Source organism: Tasmannia lanceolata, unplaced genomic scaffold, assembly GCF_043159265.1.
Source record: "Tasmannia lanceolata isolate RefF3 unplaced genomic scaffold, GAP_Taslan_0.1 ptg000037l, whole genome shotgun sequence".
Lineage (NCBI taxonomy): Eukaryota > Viridiplantae > Streptophyta > Magnoliopsida > Canellales > Winteraceae > Tasmannia > Tasmannia lanceolata.
This window is the reverse complement of record NW_027518714.1, coordinates 14,774,246-14,794,898: the sequence shown is the minus strand read 5'-3', so window position 1 is coordinate 14,794,898 and position 20,653 is coordinate 14,774,246. Positions and strand designations below refer to the sequence as shown.

Here is a 20,653-nt window from a genome sequence, read left to right as displayed (position 1 = left end):
TAAAATACGGGACTATAAGGGCTTATACCATATAAAAACTCATTGAAAACAGTAGGAACATGCCTTCAAGCCGTGAAGGCGTCTTTCCCGTCTTTTAGTCTGAATAAATAAGGTGGCCCTTTTTCTAATGGTATGATTACTGCCACGTGTCGGTCCCATAACACGGTTTGGCGGGGCCCACATAAGAGAGTTTCTAAGTCGGGAAAAGAAAGAAACAAGGTCTGGCGCCGTTCGTATAATTCCTGGTACGAAAGCACGCGACGGCGGCCACAGACTCTGTTTCCAGACTTCAGCCGGCTTCTAGCTTGCCACGTCAGCTCCTCTTTGTCACGCGTCCCGACACGAATTAACCGCCTGGGAATTTCTGCTTAATCTTCGAATGGTTTCCATAGGGGAACCATCGATCGTGACCGTTCGTTCTTCCATCGCCACTGAAAGACTGCTCGACATTTAAGAGGTCCCGTATATCTGAAACCCCTTTCCTGTAAGACTGAGCATTTGTGGTGGTCCCCACACCACTGGAGGAAAAAATCATGCAGAAACGAACTCCATGCTTTAGGAGGAGGACGGCAATACCCTTTTCGTATGTGTACTTTTCCAGTTAGTAAAAGACTAAAATACCCTTTCATCTGATGATAAATCTCAGATCGTAAACGCCCCTACATTAGTTTTAAATCAGAAGTTTTTATTGTTATATTCTAAGGTTAATTTTGTCATTTTAAAGTATTTTTTTTGGAAACTACAGAAACAAACTAAAAAGCTTAGCCTTTCATAGAAAATTACAAAGTTCAGCATAAGAAAATGAGTATCCCATGTTACATGAATTTATATGATGTGTGTGTGAGAGTGAAGTCCATTATTTTTCAAATATGTATAGTGGGCCCCGCTTAGCAGAAAGATCCAATCCGTTCATCTGTTTGGCCAAAACATAAATAGTCTGCACCACAGAAATCATTTCCATTGCATGATCCTAACCCTCCGATCTCTAGAGGGATTCCAGGTTATTGAAACCTAATACAGATTGGATAGCTAGGAGATGATTTACGGGCTAAACTGTAGTAACCGTGGGGCCCACAAGCAAGGCTCGTGTGATTCGTGTGAAGAAAGGAAACATCGAAGTACAACGAAGCAATGAAAACCAAGATATATCAAATAAACAAATAAAAAGTATTCAGCGGGTCCCACCTGGCAGGTGTAGTTTGCCTTTTACCTTTTTGAAGGAATAATGGCATTTTGGTAATAGTGACCCCGCCGCACTTGCCAGTAAACAAATACCTTTTTGAGAGAATAATAGCTTCTTTCTTCACCTTCTTCACGACAACCATTTCCATCTTCTTCCTCCAGTTTCCTCTCTGTTTTCTTTTCCTTTCTCTTTCATTCCTCCAAAACTAAGTAAGAAAAATGAGTTTTCCACTTTCTAAAATCTCTATCCTTTTCTTCTTCCTTTCCCTCTCCCTCATCTCTTCCCAACCAAACACTCTCAGCTCAAACGAGCAAGAATCAGTCTACCGAGTTCTCGACTCAATAAACTCGGCGATTAATTGGCGATCTCTCTTCCCCGATGACCTCTGCCTCTCCGCCCCACACGGAATCGTCTGCGATTATTTCCCAGACGACAACTACATTAACCCCCACATCGTCGAGTTAAACTTCGGCTACGTCTCAGACTACTCCTCTAACCCTCCATGTGGGCCAAATTCCTCTTTTACCCCTAGCCTAACCTCCTTCCCTTTTCTCCGTAAACTCTTCTTCTACAAATGCTTTACCGGAAAACAAATCACCCTCCCGGGGTATTTTCGTAATCTGGGTTCTTCTCTAGAAGAACTAATCTTCATTGAGAACCCATCTCTTGTAGGAAGTCTCAATGGCAGGATCGGTAATTTCACACGTTTACGGAGGCTCGTTCTGTCAGGAACTGGGATTTTTTATTCCATTCCTCATTCCTTCGGAGCCCTACCGGAGCTCGAGCAGTTGGTCATGACCAGAAACCGTCTCTCCGGCGGGATTCCGGCGGGTTTGGGAAATCTGAAGAAATTGAAAATCCTTGATTTGAGCTACAACGAGCTTGAAGGAGAAATCCCGGGAAATTTTGGAGAAATCTCAGGGCTTCTGAAATTGGATTTGGGTTTTAATCGATTAGAAGGAAAAATCCCAAATCAGTTAGTGGGTTTGAAGAATTTGGAGTTTTTGGATTTGAGTTTTAACCGTTTTGGGAATTTCGGAATCCCGGTTTTTCTTGCGGAAATGAGGAATTTGAAGGAGGTTTATTTGAGTGGGAATGAATTAGGAGGTCAGATTCCGGAAATATGGGAGAAGCTTGGGGGTATTTTGGGGATAGGAATGTCGGGGTTAGGGCTTGTTGGTAATATTCCACCTTCGATGGGGGTATTTTTGAGAAATTTATGCTATTTACGGTTAGATAACAACATGCTTGAAGGGAGCTTGCCGAAAGAATTAGGGTTTTTGGATTCTGTGAAGGAAATGAATTTGGAGAATAATAAGTTGAGTGGGAGGATTCCATTTTCTGATAAATTTTCTGCTAAAGTTGGAGGAAAACTAAAGTTGGGTGGAAATCCAAATCTGTGCGTTGATTCATTTAAGAATGATGGTGGTGTGCTTAGTGATTTGAGGGTCTGCGAAAAACCGGTAATTCCTAAGGCTGTTTTTCTCTCTGTTGGATCATCTCTACGGCCTAAGTTTTTCTGTTTTTTTTTTTTTTTTTTCCATGTTGGTTTACTTTTATTAGAGGTTAGGAATTAAAAGGAAATAGTAATATGAGAATAGAAAGGGTTAGAGAATGTATTTGTCTAGGATGATAAATATATACTTTTTTTTATTTTCCTTTTTTTATGGTGGGAGAACGTTGTACATCTGGAAGAATGAGAATTTTCCTCATTGATTTTTCATTTTACTGATATTGGCACTCCCATGTTTTGATAAATGCACTAACTCATCCTGTCTTTTATTACTCTTATGAAGCCAATTGAAAAAGTGAAGACAAGTTGAGTTTGTGCAGTGACTAAATCATGGTTGCTTGTCATTGTAATTGTACTGCAGGGCCCCCACCTAAATGACATTATCTGTTTTGTTTGGATTTGTTGAACTTTGGTGGGCCCACCTACAAATGCTCTTTTTGCAAATGGGCCTCTGCGTAAATTTCAAGAACTTGAATTTTGAAAGGCATTTTTTATAAATTTGAATATAAGTTGTGTAAATTAGAAAAAAATTCAATCCCTATTTTCCTATTTGGATTTTTCATCAACTAACCATACAAATCTAGTAGGTGAGTGTTGGGGGACAAAATATAACATCCAGATGGAAATTTCAACTGGGTTCTTTACCAACCATTGATTTATCAACATTTCACATCAGATCCCTTCTTCCACTGTTTTTAACGGTTGATTTTGCTCGTTGCTCTTCACGTCCGGATCTGAGAAATTAGAAGCTAGAGCTTTTGATCTAGATGATCTTGATGACCCGCCACCCGATGACGATCCTGATCCCTTCTTCTTTCGCCGCGAATGTTTTGGGAGTCCAGGCGAGTCAGTGCCCCCTTTTTTTGGCGAGTCGGTACCCCCGTGACCCAAACGATGGTGACCCAAATGATGGTGTCGCCGCGTCGGCATGTCCAAGTGCTCCCTAGTTGGGGATTCAATAGGTGGATCACCTGATGATTGGTCGCGTCTTGAGGTTCTCGGCCGAGTTGGGGAGTCAATAGGTGGATCGGCCGATGATGATTGGTGGCGTCTCGAGGTTCTTGTCTTTGGCATATCGGGCAACTCCGGGGGCTTCTCCTTACCTTCTCCCATCATATTTAGAGTCGCCGATGAAATTCCAGTTGTTGTCTTGAACTCATTCATCTGCATCAGAAAATAATCACTCAAAAAAAGAACTATTATCACTTCAACAAGTTCTTCTAATTTAGAGTATGGTGAGGTTGGTTGTACAAAAGCCCAGCTGGCTCAGGGGTTTTGCTTTGGTGTTGGGTGTCATGTCATTAAAAACATGTGGTTGGTTGTCAATGTAGCATTGAAATTCCGTAAAACTACTAAGAATGTCTTTTGCTTGTCTGGTGACTTGTCATGCCAGCAAATTCCCCACAAAATTCAAGCAATTTTTGGCAATTTTGTTGGGAATGATGCTCTCTCCCGCTCTCTATATATATATTTATTGGTAATGACACCTCCTATAACTACTCTGCGAGGTTGAAAACCAATCACTACTTACCACTATTTTATGATATAACTACAAGGTAACAAGGCTTGTCTCCCCCCTGTTGATTACTTACACCACTACTCTACTACAAGGCAACTACCTGCAACCAAACTGACCCAACTTGGAATATTGAGCAAGTGATAGGAGCCACATCTAATCATATGGTGCATGTTATGAGCAATAGTCACATATCTCATCTTTACTAATTCTACACTATACGTTAGATTGTTCCGTTCCATGTAATTGATTATACATTCTTAGAAAAATTAAAGAAAAGTCTTACCCAACTTGGAGGATTTACAGAAGGGCCATCCCATCCTATGTGGGCGACATGCTTTACATCTGTGGGGTAGCCGATCTGCATCTCTTGCTCTTTGTAATTTGGTTCTGCGACCAAATTAAACAAAATAAAATCAGTCTTTAATTAGGAAAATTAAGTTATTTCTATAATTTTCAAGGCCTAACCCACAAAGTCCCTACTGTTTTGGATTTTGAGAATTGATTTTTAGTCCAAAACTGATTGTTGTAGTCAAATTAAACATAATTTTGAGCCCATACCATATGTCCATGTATGGAATTGTATGAAAAATATTTCTACCAAAATTTTATTTTCCTAGGATTTTTTTTCCTTTCCACAATTTAGAGGGAAATGATAGGTTTATGGCTTACTTAGAAAGATAACATCATGAGTTGGAAGTCCCTCTAAATAAAACTTGAACCGTGCAAGTTATTTTTTTCATGTATTTCAAATAACTGAAAATCAAGGAAGATTGGGAAAAAAAATTCCTTTCTAAACTTTTCCAAAAATTTCCTGCAATCCAAACAGAGCGTATGGATAAGTACTGTCTTTTCCAGTGGCAGAAATCAATGGTTCCCATGGAAAACACAAACATATCTATCACATTATAGTTGGGTCTCACGAAACTCTTCCAACTAAAATAGTGAAGCACTGTATTTGTATAGTTTTTTCCAAAGAGGATGAGGCCAGGGAGTCTTATATTGGGTTTTTTTTCCCCTCAAAACCCATTGCAGGGCTTATGAGTGGGCTTGGGCTAGAATTATTTTTTTTTATAAAGGATTATCAGTAACAAATTAACGAACCAAATATTTGTGAAATGTATCTCAGGCCTTTTAGTAGGCCCTTCACTTTCGTCGACATTTGGGGCAGAAGGATAGGCTGTTTGATCCACAATGCATCCAAAGAAGGAGTCCGTTGTCTACGAAACAGTGATCCTGGAATTTGGAAATTCAGAAAAGAAACAAAAAAAACATGAAAGAAAAAATAGAAAGAAAAAAAAAAGCAGAGAAAGAGAGAAAGATGGGTCAAAAGTGGAATAAGCCCAACAATAATGTTATCCCCTTGGATAAGGAGCTCACCCTTAAAAGCTAGCTGTTAAGGGTAGGGTGCCCTAGTCCTTATAAGCCCTTCCACATCCATTCACTCTTTCCGGGATCTTGCCCGAAGACTTTTTCTCCCATGACTTTGAAGGTGCATAGGCTTACCACACCTCTGATACCACTTGTTGGGACCTGGGTAGAACTCACCCTTAGAAGCTAGCCATTAAGGGGAGGATGCCCAAGTCCTTATAAGCCATTCAACATCCCTTCATTCTTTTTTTTATGATTTGGGATCATTGCTTTTGCATGGAACCCCCAACGAATAAGTTTACCTTGAAATTATCTTGCTACTTTGTTTTATTAAAAATATAATCCAAGAACAAATGACGATCGAACAAAGGATGGTTAGTCCATTGAAGGATAAACCCCGGATTGCAATCCCCATGGTGAGCAACCTCATTATGCAGGCGGGATTAATTTAACTGCTCTATTTTCTTATTTTCATGTATCCATCAAGATACAAATATAACAAGGTTGATGATAAATCCTCACGCCCTATAGGATAATTCGCACCCCTTTAACGTGAATTGGCGTTAAAAAAAAAAAACATTACAGTCTGCCACATACCCTCCTTTAAAGGGGTGCGAATTATTCTACAGTGGGTGCGAATTTATCATCGCCCTATAACGATTACCATAACATCTTAATTATGTATAAATATGGCACACCCTCTTTTAAAGGGGTGCGAATTATTCTACAGTGGGTGCAAATTTATCATCGCCCTATAACGATTACCATAACATCTTAATTATGTATAAATATGGAAGAAAACTAAAATATAGCATATAATCATAAATACTCCTTTTATATTAGTGTCATTCTCTTTATTTTTATGTATTTCTAATAGTAGAGAATGGTAATCACATATAAAATAGAAAAAATCCAACTAATTATTAAAATTTAGGGATGTAAAAAAGAATTTGACAAGAATAAGAAATTCCAATCACAATAATTCCTTTGAAACCTTCAACTCTTTACGTGAAATATCTGAAAATTCCATCAATTTCCACTGACATGGAGATTCTATGTTGTCAAAAGAATTATCAAAAACATTTTGCTAAGAAAACAAGAAAAAATAAATTAAAAGAAACAAACAAAAGCATAATTAAAATAGATTTGCCACATATCACGTGGCCAAATCGCTTTCACCATCTAATCTAATAAAGCGAATGAAAGCAAAAACAGAGCTGAGTCCCTGAATTTTCCCTTTTTTCCACTGAGCCCATGTGTTATGGTCCTCCTCCTAACGAGTTCCATCAGCTGGAGCTTTTGCTGTATTGGTTAGGTACCTAACACTGTTTCTCTTTATATAAAATGGTCGTAAAACAAATCTTATGCCCATTTTAAGTGGAAAATGGGTGTGAAATTTGTTTTATACCCATTTAATGTCACGAAGCCAAAAGAAAATATTTTTTTTTTGGGGAAGACGCACCTTCCGCACCAGATTTTCCTCCTCGCTTCGAAATTTCGGACTCGTTTGACTCCAAATCTATTTTACCGACTGAACCTGATTTTCCACTTTTCTTTGAATTTTTGGGCTCCTTCGCTTCTGAATCTATTTTATGTTTTCCGACCGCCCCCACATGATTCAACTCAGTAGACATGGTCCCATTCGTCACAATTCTCCTCCAGAGAAGAGGGGAAGAAATGGAAAGGCTAATCCTTGAAAAGTCCCATTTTTTTTATTTAGTTTCTGTCCACCCTCTAATATGAACAAGAAGATTAGAAAAAAAGGGGGGGTGAATTAGATTGGCAAATGTTCAAAGACGAGTTTGCGATGGTCCTAATGCAACAGGGTGTCCATTGTGGGCAGAGAGTACTTGAAAACCGCATAGGATCCGATTTATCTGTAAAATTTGGGTGGAAAATAAAAGGGTGGAGCGAATTAACGGCTTGAAATTCGAAATTTCAGTCCGAGGATTTTTTTATGGGGTGCTTAACAGCTCATATGCGATAAGCGCGGGTAGAAACGGTTATAAGGTTTTGAAAGGGGGGGGGGGGGGGGTTGGTTTGAGCGTTTGGTGTGAAAAGGTCAAGTGGCTTCGGTTGCATGTTATATTTTTTAATCTGATTTTACGGCAAAATGTTTGTTCTAATTTGAAACAAAGAAAATGACTAAACTAACCCTCACTATGTTAAGGGCAAACCAGTTTCTTTTGGATAAAATAGGGAAAAGGGTGATTAATTTTGACTACTTCAAAACTCTCTCCCTCTCTCTCTCTCTCATGCCCCCAAACCTACTTTCTCCTCCACAAAACCAGAGTAAGGTATGAGTTTTAGAATCTCCACTCGAATCAAAATCAAAAAGTCATAAAATAGTGAAAGTTTGATATGGATCAATATGATAAATCTTACCAAGATGTGATGTGATCAAGGTCAGGCTATGATAAGAAGTGTATTAATCATATTCCTCTCACCTGAAAAAAAAACCAAATCAAGTTAAAGTAATTGCGACCCAGATCGAGAAATCAATAATGAACATATATCTCTTTTTGTGTTCTTAGCTACCCTCGTTCTCCGCTACTTCCAAATAACTCTAACCACCCAATTCTGGCTTCAAATGTAGTACAGCTAAGAAAAATCATTGTGCAAAATGAACAAAAAGATCCGCAAGTACAAAACATGCCACTGACTTTCACAAACATTCGTTGTCTGGGGCAGGAAGAAAAAAATGCAATCTAGCGTCGATCCTCTTCCAATATCGTAATTTGCCAAAGTCCATTATAATCCATAAGTTTTTCATCATTGCTGCCTGACTGCAATCCCCAGTCTCTGTTGGATCAATATCCCATTCACAAATTTTCCATACCAATAGACACTAATGGCAAACCCGCAGTTGTTATTTTATGACACCCACCTGTTGATGTGTACCTCTCTCTCTCTCTCTCTATCTCAAATCTTAAGGAGCCTTCCTCCATCTGACATTGAGGGAGATTATGAATTTGCTGATATGTGTTATGCATTGGAATAATTTGGGAAAGTGCCTCCCAAATCAAAGAGATATATTATGCATCTGATCATTAGACTCAGTTCAACAATGCATGGGCAGTTAAATCGTTGAGTTGAGATTAGAGATAATTCACAAATCAAAGATATTTAATTCTCAAATCACTCCTAATTCCTTCAATAAAATCTGAATGGGAAAATGCCATTAGACATAATTTGCAAATGGATGAGCAGCTAATTCGTTGAGATTAGGCTTGCCACAATTAACATCAAAGCCATAAACTAGTTGGTTGACATGATATTCGGAGTTCCTTTTCTGTTTTTCAATGCATCTGCGAATTTGTTGATTTGCAGTGCAAAATAAGTGATTCTTCTAGTAAAGTAGCATGAACATATGTAATAGAAAACAACTTCCCAGGCTCCATTGATACTCAAATCACTCCAAGTTCCGCCTAAGTAGAGTACATAGAAAATATAATAAGTTTCTCCAAGCCAACTGAACTGCACAATGCACTATCAAAAACCTTCAACAACAAAAGAAACAATTACAGTTCTCTCATTGAATTAAAAACCTTGAAACCCAGAAGAAATATTTTCAACTTTGGTACTATGATAGAATGTTACCTAACTTCCCTCTCATAGTGCTAAAGTACAAAAGTTTCATCAAACATCAAGGATGGGGAATTTGAACATCTATATGTAGTATAGGCATGGACAAGACATGCATAAATAGCAAATTTACACACGTTTAACATTGCTAAATCTGTAGCCCTGCCAGGAAAAGAGAAGAGCTGAACTTTTGGCTGATTTTGGGCGAGAAGTCATCGACTTGCTGCGTGATCATTGATGGGGAATTTGAACCAACCGGAAGATTGTTTTCCAGTGAACTAAATGGAAGATGATTTGGCTGTTGGATAACCTTCTTGTTCGGACGCAAGCAAGCAAGACGTACACTTAGTTGGTTATTACAAATGGGTAGTTTGCTTGCTTGAATTGTCTCTTCCTTCTCTTTCACTACGGGAGCTCCAGTAGGGTCCTGTAGATAGAAACAACAGACAAGAATAAAACAATGAAATATAATCAAACTGCACTATGTAATTTCAGTTGGACTAGCACATACTTGTTCACACACATGCATTGCATTTTAGCTTTAATAAAATACTCATGGATATTACACCATGCATACTTCTCACATGTGTGAAAATATATAGATTTTTGTCTTTGGTATTGAATCTTTAGTTTTCTGTAGGCTAAAATTGATTTGTGGGAGAAAACTAATGCTCTAATATAAGACAAAATGATACTACACCTAATGCTCTAATATCTGAACTTGCCTAATTGACAGTTCTTGGCAAGTTAAGCTCACGGTTTGTATTTCCCAAGTAGGAGCCCCTGGAAAATTCAGTTCAAAATTCACCGGGGTCCGCTTTCATGGTTTTGTGACTGTCAGTCAAGTTCTTGCCAGCGATTTACTTGATGCATGGGTCAGTGCATCCGCTTTTTAACACTTACAAGTGCATAACAATATTATATAATCATATAGATTACCAAACTACAGTTATGTATAAAAGTATTATAGATAGGGCTGCCATAGACATGCTTAAAATTAGGCATGACATCTGTGTCACTTTGTCACATATGCAGAAATGTAAAAGCAAATCAAAAAAGACAAATTGACATAGAGAAAAACTTTAATTTCATGGGTCTGATTTCCTTACAGATATTGGGATATATACTAAATGTATATATATTCAATTACTCATAAATTACAGTAGTATACCATACTCATAGCATAACTTCTAATACAAATTTTGACTTATGACAAAATAAATAGTTTCTCACATAATTAAAACTATTAAGTTTCAGATATTAAAGCATTAAGTGTATTACTTATAGCAGATATGTGAAATATAATACAACAATATATTATTAAATTAATACAGTATATAACATTTGAGATATTATAATCCAACCATTAATATATATGATTTACTTATAGTAGCTTGCTAGCTGTATGGCACAAGATATCAGAAATTCCAGTCATTTCAGAGTTGTGAGATGTTCTCACCCTTCCAAAAGACCAGGTAACTAAATCAAATTTAATCCATCATTATAAAAAAAATTAGGAATGCCTCTGTACTTCAATTTCGCCGTTCCCCTTTTTCCTTCAGCCAATGCACTAATGAATACAAGTTATCACAGAGAGTTATGGTAAAAAGCGAACGTACCCCAAGCATTAGAAAAGTGAATGAGTGCCTGCTACTGTCTTCATTGAGACATTTTTCAATCAGTTTCCGCAAATCTGCAAGACTCGAGTCGTTTAGCACCTTCAGCTTTGTAATAAATTTCCCGGGATATTCTTTTGATGCCTCCCATTTCACATACACTTCAATCGATTCGTTTGTCTCTTCGTTGATGGGTCTATTGTTCTCCTTCTGTGCTTGTAGTGTTTCGTAAGAAATGTGTCTTCTGCTCATTGATGGGTCCAATCGAGGGGATGAAAATGGCTCCGGAGGTGCTGAGCTTAAGCTTTCTATATCATTGTGCAATCTGAGTTCTGGCTGAGGAGCAACTTGAATTTGGGACATTTCTTTTGTATTTGGTTCTGCATCAAACTCCTTGGTGAGCTTCATAGGAGACGGTCTAATGTCAGTAGCTTCGGGTCTTTTCTTGGCAGATGTTGGGATTTTAACATGTTGAGCAAGCTCCCTGTGGTTCCCACAAAGCATGAAAATGTTTTGGATTCGTGTTTTCCTTGCTGAGGCTGATTCTTTTGTGTTTTCCAATTCACCTGTGAGTCCCACACTTGTTGGCTTCTCCAATCTATTTCTGCCAAAATCATCTTCCTCCAAATCTCTGCCACAATAACTGGGTTCATGTACAAGATTCCGAGAACCCACAAAGGAACCCATATTAATATCAATCCCCGAATTACGGTCACTAATCCTCGAACTAAGATGCTTTTCTTCTTCTACTACTATTTTCTCCATCTCTTCATCCTCTGTATTCTCTTCATCTTCTCCTTCATCTTCTCTCTCAAAGACAGTACTTAAGCATACCTTTTCACCATATTTTGGTGCAGCAATATCATCATCACCACCTTCGTCCACAGTCCAAAAATTTTGATACAAGTTATTTCTTAAATTTTCAGTTTGATGGAAATCCTTACCAATTTCTTTCACATCATGAACAATTGGTTGCTCATCCATATCCAAGTCCATTGATTTCTCCATTCCACGATCCCCATCTATGTAAATTTCCGACAGTCGTTTCAGAAAATTGCTACCATCCATGTCTGGTAACACTGTCTCGCCATGATTGCGTTTTGAATGACATAACTCAGATTCAATTTCCTCTAACCGTCGCCTCAACATCTCTACCTCCTCCTGCTGTTGTATGATCTTCTCTTCCATTTTTCTCCTCTCTAATTCAACTAACTCATTTGCCATCCGCTGACACTCATGCAACTTTTTCTCTAACTCAAGTTTTAGTTCCCGTGTCCTCTCATTGACCTTCGAGTTGATCTCTTCTTCATTTGGTAGCGATTCCCTTCCTTCCATCAGCTTGAGCTTAGTTCTCAGCTCTGCTACTTCTTCTTCTTTCCTTGAAAGTTCTTTTTGGGCTTTATCACACTCTTTCTCCTTTAGCTTATTCTCCATTTGAAGCTTAAAGATGAACTGGTCCATGGCTGCAATTTTTGACCCTAAAATTACAGATGAGGAATCCTCGGAGTTTATCTTACCCTTAACTGGTGTATGTGTTGCACGAACGATGCACTTTGCCTTGGCGCCGTATTCAAGGGTAGAAATGGTCTTGTGCATTTCTTTAGGATCAGGACTTGCACACAGTATCATAAGAATCTTTGATTTGTCATCCTCAAAAGAATCCTAACCAAGAAAAAGAATAACCAAAATTGATCTTTCAAAATAATCCATCACCAATACTACATGACAACTAACAAGAAATCGACAGAAAAATCAGAGTACCTGAAGAAGCATGGTTAGTTTGCTATCCCTGAATGGAACATGACAATCGCCATTAGCAATGGATTCTACTACTCTTTTCAATGCTATGTTTCCTTGGTTAATTTTAGCTGTCTGCAATAATCAATAGAGAGACATCAATTGGGCATTTAATATTGTAGGTGGAGACATTTAATCAGTTCGTTGAAAGCTTCAAATTTGTTATAGAAAATGCAGTCTAAAGTTAAACTCTAAAAGCACAAATGAAAAAGAAGAAATTACCTGCATTTTTGCCTCAAATCCAGTTTGGCCAGCTTGTTCAATGTTTTCTGAACCTGCCATGTCAACAAGCATCAATCTTCCTCCCACTGAAGGGACGTCCAGGATTATCTGTAGAAGTTCACAAAATGAGATTACAATTGGAAACCTTTAAAAAGTACTGGAAGCCTAGTAAAGCAAGCTAAGCAACAAACCAGACAGTGACTTCGAGAACTTCTATCATTGCAAAGTGTGCTTTTTATGATTCTTCGTTTCTCTACTTTCGCGACTTCTCTTGATATCTTTCCAGCTTCATATCCAGAGATAAAAGTTGCATTCTTTGCCTTTTTCCCCATCACTTCCAGTTTTACCTGCAAACCCGGAGAAAGATGGAAAAAAAAAAGAAACACGGCAAGATTATGGGTACAATGATCGATGCTGTTCTCCTGATTTTAGGAATAGTTGCATTTATAGCTGAAACAGAAGGAGGAAATTATATTGCAGCAATGGAAATTTTATGCCAAAAGAAAAAAGAAAAGAAAACAAAGGAATGACCCAAAATTCAAAATAAAATGTGTTTATGAAGTACTTGTGATGTTTCAGGGGCAACAGGTTCCCGAACCATACTAGCAAGGGAAGCTAAATCCATTACATGTTCATGAGAAAAATCACAATAATAGCCACGCCATATTTTCTTTCAATAAATAGAACCAAATACAACATTTCCCTGGAAGTTAATCCGTTACAAAAGTCGTAGAAATGAAAGTAACGGAAGTACTTGTTGGGATCCAGGAAGAACTCACCCTTAAAAGCTATATGTTAAGGGGAGGGGCGCTCCTAGGTCCTTATATAAGCCCTTCCACATCAGTTGCATTTTTCGATATGGAATCTTTGCTTTCGCATGGAACTCCAACAATCTCCCCCTCCTCCACGGGGAAGCAACGTGGAAACTAAGAGATCTCCATCCCAAGGGATTTTCTCCGTCCTCGAGGGTAAACCGAAGTTACGACACCCCAGCTCTGTTACCACTTGTTGGGACCTAGGTAGAACTCACCCTTAAAAGTTAGTTGTTAAGGGGAGGGTGCCCAAGTCCTTGTAAGCCCTTCGACATTTGTTGCTTTTTCTGATGTGGGATCATTGCTTTGCGTGGAACCCCAACAATTTTTTGCTCTCTCATTCTCTCACTTTGAATCTAAGATCTACGTCTCAAGTAATAGATTTTCTTGTGTGGAGACTGATATGACATCTCCATCACCGTCTGAGTTCTTACATGTAAAAATAGCCTGATCAGAAGTTTTATCCTTCTACTTTTTCCTCTAGTTCTTGCTTGTACATTCTATAGTCTCTTCTCATGTGGCCTTCCTTATGCCAGTGATAACATTTGAATTTGCTACTCTTTTCTCTTGACTTAGATTGAGATTCCTTCCTGAAAGAACTACTGTCTTCTGATGTGGGATCATTGCTTTGGTGGAACTCCAACAATTTTTTGCTCTCTCGTTCTCAAAAACTCTGAATCTTAGATCTAAGTCTCAACTAATAGATTTTCTTGTGTGGAGACTGATAGGACATCTCCATCACCGTCTGAGCTCCCACCTGTAACACTAGCCTGATCAGAAGTTTTATCCTTCTACTCTTCCTCTAGCTCTTGTTATACTTTCTACAGTCTCTCCTCATATGGCCTTCATTGTGCCACTGATAACAATTGAATTTGCTACTCTTTTCTCTCGACTTAGATTGGGATTCCTTCTTAAAAGAACTACTGTCTTTTGACCTTCCTCTCCCTTGATTACTACTTTCCCCTCTTACTATTAAGCCTTCACCTTAGGAATCATCCCTACTTGGTTTCTTACGTATACCATTTTCTAATAACAAAGCAGTGATATCATCTAAAACCAAAGAGTCCTTCCCAAATAATAAAGTAGTAACAAGGTTATCATTTGATGGAGGAAAAGGTCGGAAATCCGCCATCCACCATGACTGGTATGTGTTTTTCAACGTGTTGTGTAAATATGATGATATAATGTGTTTTCTCAAAGTTAATCTCCCAAGATCCGTTGAGTGTTCCTCGTGAGAAACACTCACACCCACTTGATCTAAATCACAAATCTTTGCCCAGGCCACTCAAGGCTAGAATTTTCCTATCACAGATTGGACCAAAGGAGCTCAATTTATAGAGGGGATGGAAGGGGATTAGACCCCTCATCATGCCTATCCTCTAACATTCTCCCGTCATCACTATTAGCAGCCAATGCATTCCGCCACTTCATTATTCCATTTCCGAACTGCTAATTCATTCACAATGTGATCACTGCTATTGATTTTGCATGGCCACATCAACAGTCAAGAATTATCCTAACATTGTTTTCTTCAAGTAGTGAAGAGAATGAGGACGATGACGAATTTCTCGCTTGTATGAGAGGTAAGAGAAAGCTTTGTTATTCTCTTATGTGCAATACAAGAGAGGAAGACAAGAAGGGTTGTGGAAAGAGTGGTTTGGGAATCGATCAAGTGTAGATCGATTGAGAAACCTATTTTAATATTTCTCTGGATCACCCGTGGACATATGATGAGGACAAGGTTTGAGGCTTCTAGCAAGAGGTGAAAAGAAGTGGGGAATTACTTGAAAGGAGGGGAGGTTATAGTTGTAATAAGGCATTAGTAGTGGTTTTATTTGCAATTTTCTCTTGTAGTAGGGATGTAATTTTTATGTGTAGTGGTCACATTTGTAATTTTCTCTTGTAGTATAGGTGTATGTGCATTCCTTTAATAGGAGATGTTCATGTAATTGAGAGATGTAATGAGGCATTCTTGTAATGTGAGTAGTCTAGAGTTGGGCCCCATATAAATAGCTTTTTTTTGAATTTTGGAGGGACTTTTGCTGACATGTGAATTGAAGAACTTGAAACCCTAAATTGGGAGAGGAAAACTATACTTGTAAGAGGAATTTTGGTAGTTGTTAGAAGGGAATTCCTGCCCAAAAAGACGTTCCACTTCTTCTCATATTGAAGTTTCAACTGAGATAAGCTCTCTTTTACTGTTACTTAATTAAAATTCAATAAAATTTCAGTTCATCTCTGTTCTTTGCTCAACTTCTTGTGTTTTCTTTTCATTTTTAGCACAGTTTCTACAATTTCTGCAATTTCCAGCAACATATTGGTTTTAGGACTGTTTTGAGCAGAATTTTCATTCCATTCATTGTTCTTTCTTGTGTTTTGATCTGATCTATAAATTCAAGTATAAATACCACACATCTATGCCTTTGTACCGAACGACGTAGACCAAGTGCTTTCTTTTTGTGTTGCTGTTGTGGATTGTTTTATGTTGCTTTTGATCATGGGTTTTGATCAGTCCTTTGTCCGTTGATTTTGTACAGTACCATGTTTTGTTTTGCAGAAAGAAGAAAAAAAACCAATGTCTTTAAAAGCTTGTTAATCTTTTCTTTGTGTGTGTCTGTTGTGGATTGTTTTATGTTGCTTTTGAGTTTTGATAGTGGGTTTCGATCGGACCTTTGTCCGTTGATTTTCTACTGTACCTTGTTCTGTTTGGCAGAAAGAAGAAGAAAAAAAAACCAATGTCTTTGAAAGCTTGTTAATCCCATTGCGGAATCATTATATTCCAAATGGATACAACAGTGTAACTTTTTGTTCATTAATTTAATCCTTTCTCAGATATAAAAACGTTAATTTATTCATGAACATCATTAGGGACAGTTCTGCAATTGTTCGCACCGAGGGTAACTTAATCAAGATTGTAGGAAATCAATAGAAATATAAGAAACTTTAGAACAGGTATTTATTCATCAAGATGACCTTATCATAAATCCTACTTTTCAAGAATTCCAAACATAAGTATTATACATCAAGCACACTCATGACAGACAAAATCATAAACAAGTTTACCTTAGAAGCATTCCCCTTTGGCCACCCAAGGCCTAGTCCCCCACCACTGTTGCTAGACAGAAGGTCATAAATCTCCTCATTGTATATCTCCAAAACAGTCACTTGCACAAAAGATCCAAACCCCAAACGCCGATCACCCTCAACATCTTCTTCTTCTCCTTCCCCTAAAATATCTCTTAAAGCCCTATAAACAATCCCCGGTTGCTTCGCGCACCCAAACATTGTATGACTCTTCCCCGAACCCGTCGGCCCGTACATCATGATTGTGCATTTTGCTCCCATTTTCACCCCAATTATCCTTGACTCAACAAATCTCTTGTAAAACCCATCAAGATCTTCGTCTTCCGAAACTGAGACCCCATCTAAGCTAAAATCTCTGTAGCCAATATCTGTTCGGACACGAACCGTCTGACCATCAGAAGAAATTTGTAATGCGGAAAAGGGTTTTTCTTTTCGATCTGGGTGGTCGCGGATTCGGCCTATAACTTCGACTGGATGCTCTGTTGGGGGGTTTTCTTTGGCAGCAAAGACGGGGTTTGGTGATGGGTGGGTATTTTTTAGGGTGAGATTTGGGCGATTTTTGGATTGAGGGGTTTTGGATGGTGTTCCTTGGCCTGGGATTGGTTTTGATGATGGAGTACGAGCCATTGAAGAAGACCCAGAAAGGAAATGGAGATCTGATTTTAGAAAAAAAATGTAGTTGTGAGATGAGTTCAGGGTTTATGTTATGAGGATCTTTGAGAGGATATTCTAGGGTTTTTATTATGAAGACTTTGAGGGCAGCTCAGTTGGGATGAGGATGAGTAAAGCGCACAAAGCTGAAATGTAGGAAAAAAAAGAGCAAGAAAGGAGGTGGCAAAAAGAAAGAAACAGAGGTGTGAGAGAAATGGGGAATATGGGCGTTTAAAAAATTTTGAATGAAATATAGCCGTTACGGCTTTTAACGTCTATTTTTGGCAAGTAGCAATAAGTACGGGAGCTCACAAGCGGCTCGGACGTCGCGTGAACGAGTGGCGATTCGGGGTTTATTCCTCGGCAACTAATCGGGAATTTACTATAAAAAATTGGGAAATGATAAATTCGCACTCCCTGTAGGATAATTCGCACTCCTTGACTTTGACTTCAACGCTTTTTGACGTCAAATCACGTTACAGTGGTGCGAATAATACTACAAGGGGTACGAATTTGTCATGACCCAAATAAAATCGGAAACTTTATTGTGTGGAATTTTTTGAGCTACAGAGATTCGCACCCAAATTCGCACTACCATGGTTTGATAATTGCACTAACTCACCTTGTCTTTCGTTTTTTACAAGAGTTTTTTGGGAATAGTAATAACATTTGAAAGCTGGTTAAATAATAAGATAGGTGAGTTAAGGCAATTATCAGTAGCCAATTGTTTGTGATAGCACCAAAACTAGTTCTTAATTTGCAAAGGGGAAGTGATATCAGCGCAACCAAGTTTTAATAATTGCACTAAACAAAGGTCATTGAGGTTGCTGAAAAGCTTTGACAAGCCAATTAAATAAGAAAAGACAAGCTGAGTTAGTGCAATTATTAAAAGATGGTTGTGGTGATATCATTTCCCTTTGCAAAGGAGGGGAAATCTATAATTTTCAATTGCTGATTGAACAATAGTTTGCAAAAGAGGGACTAATGGGCAAAAAATCGTTAATTAATTATGGATTTATAGGTTAAAAATCCTTTTACTAACCGAATAAAAAAATTTGAATAATGTTAGCTGTTTTGGGTTGAATGTGAACAATTACTGGATGTCTCTTCATTTTCAACAACAAAAATAACATATTATTGCAAGTTAGGATTATATTATTATTCCGACTTTCGATCTATAGGAGATCAGAAGTAGGGGCTATCAAATGAACGGTTTGGATCAATCGAAGATGAGGCTCGTTATGCCGAATGAATCCTTGAATGATCCACACCGTTCTTCTGGTGATCCTCAATGTGGATGGGCAATGCTCCAGAAGATCCTGATCGTCCAATCACGATATGTAAAGGATATATTCAACAAGAGAGATTCCTATCAATCTGAGTTGATTAATGACTGGCCACAAGTGGAGTTTATATCTAGCCTCTACGGCATGCATATTAGAAAATATACGGTGGGGCCCATATTATTGGATGATCCATACCATTCATTTTTCGGGACCCGACTCAAATAGTCTGTGCTCTGAAAATCATTCCCATTGGATGATCTTAGCCCTCATTTAAAATGGACAGTGTGGTATAGGAACCTCAACAGATCAGAGGGTTAGGATCATCCTATGGAGGGCATTTGACTATCGATGCCCAACAAACGAATGGTTTGGATCATCCAATACTATGGGCCCTACCGTATTTTTTCCGGCGTACTTTCACATACATGTAGAGAATACTATTAAGTAAATGGGTTTTTCTAGGCTACTTATATTTGCACTATCATCCAATTGGGACCAACACTTTTAAGAATTTTAATTGCATGCCTAAAATGCATGTAGGACCTCCGAGGACACTCAGATGGATGGTCCAGATCATGACCAAGACACATGAAGTAGGATCCAAAGAACACTTCGAATCCGATCCGGCTGATGAGAAATTTAAATGGATCGTGACCGATGCATAGATGGATCCGATCCGAAGTGGATCCATTGGCACCCCTAGTTTTTGATTCATAATTAATTCTCAAATTCTAAAACAAAATGTGGGCCTTCTTGTGTTGGACTTTGATAATCTACTGCTGTCCAAAAACGATGTGACCTCAGACCCTATTATTTTAAGAAAATAGGGTTTTAGCCTGAACATGTGTGGATTCAGAGATTTTATATGCTGAGTGGGAGGCACACTCGTGTTGGGGGGAAGGTTTTAAATTTCGGCCGAAAATCTTAAATTTTTTATTTCGGTCAGTACCGAGACCGAAACGTTCCGAAACCGAAATTGGCGAAATATATTAAATTTAGGTCGAAATTTCAGATAAGATATTAATTATTTATTTCTTTACAGAACCAAAGTTTCGGCCCAAAAAACTGACATTTTCGAGCCCTTCTACCGAATTTTGGCTGAAATTTTGGTTTTGGTGGGACCGAAACTACACTCGAAACCGAAATTTAAAACCTTGGTTGGAGGTACCACCCATGATATTTGATCCAACGCAGCTCAGTTTTTACGGCATGTACGCCCACTCATTATATTTTTTCCTGTGGATTCAAATGCCAAGGAAATGTTGGTAATCAGTTTTGGGCTCATAGTCGGTTGGACTCGTTCCAAATTGGGTTCAATAATCAGTTTGGACTCATAGTCGGTTCTAAATATCCAAAACAAACAAGTGAGTGAAGTTAGGGGTGGTTATTTGGTTATAACCAAACCGAAATTTGATAACCAAAATAATTTCGGTTATCAAATTTCGGTAACCGAAACCGAACCAAAATTTTGAAAAACTGAACTGAAACTGAACCGATTAAAAATTCGTTTATAACCGAATAACCGAATAGTGGGAAAAAGAGAGGGAAAAAAGCAAAATCTTGGTTTCGATCGGAGGGCTAGGATCATCCAATCGAAATGATTTTTTGAGCACACTCTAATTAAGTTGTGATCAATCAAATGGACGGTTTTGATCATCCTACGGAGTGCCCATATAGCACTTTTTTTGAAAAAAATAATAGTTTTTATCATAATTTCGGTTTAACCGATTTTTTTTTTGAGATAACTGAAACCGAACCGAAACCGAATTTTCAAAAAAAAAAAAAAAAACCGAAACCGAACCGAAAAGGAAAAAAACTGAATCGAACCAATTCAGTTCGGTTATTCGGTTTTAACCGAATAATGAACACCCCAAAGTGAAGTGACTTGGACATGGGCGGATCCCATCTAAATCTGCCCTTTGATCCTCATTATAATGCAAACATAATTAGGGTATCTTTGTTATTTCACGTCATTAAAAATCGTCATTATATAGGAGGTCCGTTAGACAGCTCCCTG

At 38.2% G+C, this 20,653-nt stretch overlaps 3 protein-coding genes across 3 annotated transcripts; 1 reads left to right on the top strand and 2 right to left on the bottom strand.

The window, feature by feature from the left end:
• Positions 1 to 1,272: 1,272 nt before the first annotated feature.
• Positions 1,273 to 2,844, top strand: RIC7 (ROP-interactive CRIB motif-containing protein 7). Its single transcript, XM_077373731.1, has one exon. It carries the CDS (start codon positions 1,402 to 1,404, stop codon positions 2,758 to 2,760), a length of 1,359 nt encoding a protein of 452 aa, XP_077229846.1. The 5' UTR covers positions 1,273 to 1,401; the 3' UTR covers positions 2,761 to 2,844.
• Positions 2,845 to 3,178: 334 nt separating this feature from the next.
• LOC143862664 (uncharacterized) lies at positions 3,179 to 7,489 on the bottom strand. Its single transcript, XM_077373732.1, has 4 exons — positions 7,046 to 7,489; positions 5,317 to 5,448; positions 4,499 to 4,602; positions 3,179 to 3,860 (listed from the first exon to the last, which is right to left on the bottom strand). The coding sequence occupies exons 1-4, from the start codon at positions 7,215 to 7,217 to the stop codon at positions 3,369 to 3,371; spliced, it is 900 nt and encodes a 299-aa protein (XP_077229847.1). The 5' UTR covers positions 7,218 to 7,489; the 3' UTR covers positions 3,179 to 3,368.
• Positions 7,490 to 8,959: 1,470 nt separating this feature from the next.
• On the bottom strand, positions 8,960 to 17,529 carry LOC143861115 (P-loop containing nucleoside triphosphate hydrolases superfamily protein). Its single transcript, XM_077372022.1, has 6 exons — positions 16,679 to 17,529; positions 12,995 to 13,150; positions 12,804 to 12,911; positions 12,546 to 12,656; positions 10,788 to 12,446; positions 8,960 to 9,595 (listed from the first exon to the last, which is right to left on the bottom strand). Exons 1-6 carry the CDS (start codon positions 17,324 to 17,326, stop codon positions 9,317 to 9,319), a joined length of 2,961 nt encoding a protein of 986 aa, XP_077228137.1. The 5' UTR covers positions 17,327 to 17,529; the 3' UTR covers positions 8,960 to 9,316.
• Positions 17,530 to 20,653: the final 3,124 nt, after the last annotated feature.

What these genes read in the sequence shown, in the direction of transcription:
- RIC7 (XM_077373731.1), top strand. Translation starts at nt 1,402, where the DNA reads ATGAGTTTTCCACTTTCTAAAATCTCTATCCTTTTCTTCTTCCTTTCC.
- LOC143861115 (XM_077372022.1), bottom strand. Translation starts at nt 17,326, where the DNA reads ATGGCTCGTACTCCATCATCAAAACCAATCCCAGGCCAAGGAACACCA. An exon ending in GTTCTCGAAGTCACTGTCTG is followed by an intron (nt 12,912 to 12,994) that starts GTTTGTTGCTTA and finishes GAACTTCTACAG; the next exon opens with ATAATCCTGGACGTCCCTTC. An exon ending in GATTTGAGGCAAAAATGCAG is followed by an intron (nt 12,657 to 12,803) that starts GTAATTTCTTCT and finishes TGATTATTGCAG; the next exon opens with ACAGCTAAAATTAACCAAGG.
- LOC143862664 (XM_077373732.1), bottom strand. Translation starts at nt 7,217, where the DNA reads ATGTCTACTGAGTTGAATCATGTGGGGGCGGTCGGAAAACATAAAATA. An exon ending in ATACATTTCACAAATATTTG is followed by an intron (nt 4,603 to 5,316) that starts GTTCGTTAATTT and finishes ATTTGGTCGCAG; the next exon opens with AACCAAATTACAAAGAGCAA. An exon ending in CTGTAAATCCTCCAAGTTGG is followed by an intron (nt 3,861 to 4,498) that starts GTAAGACTTTTC and finishes TTTCTGATGCAG; the next exon opens with ATGAATGAGTTCAAGACAAC.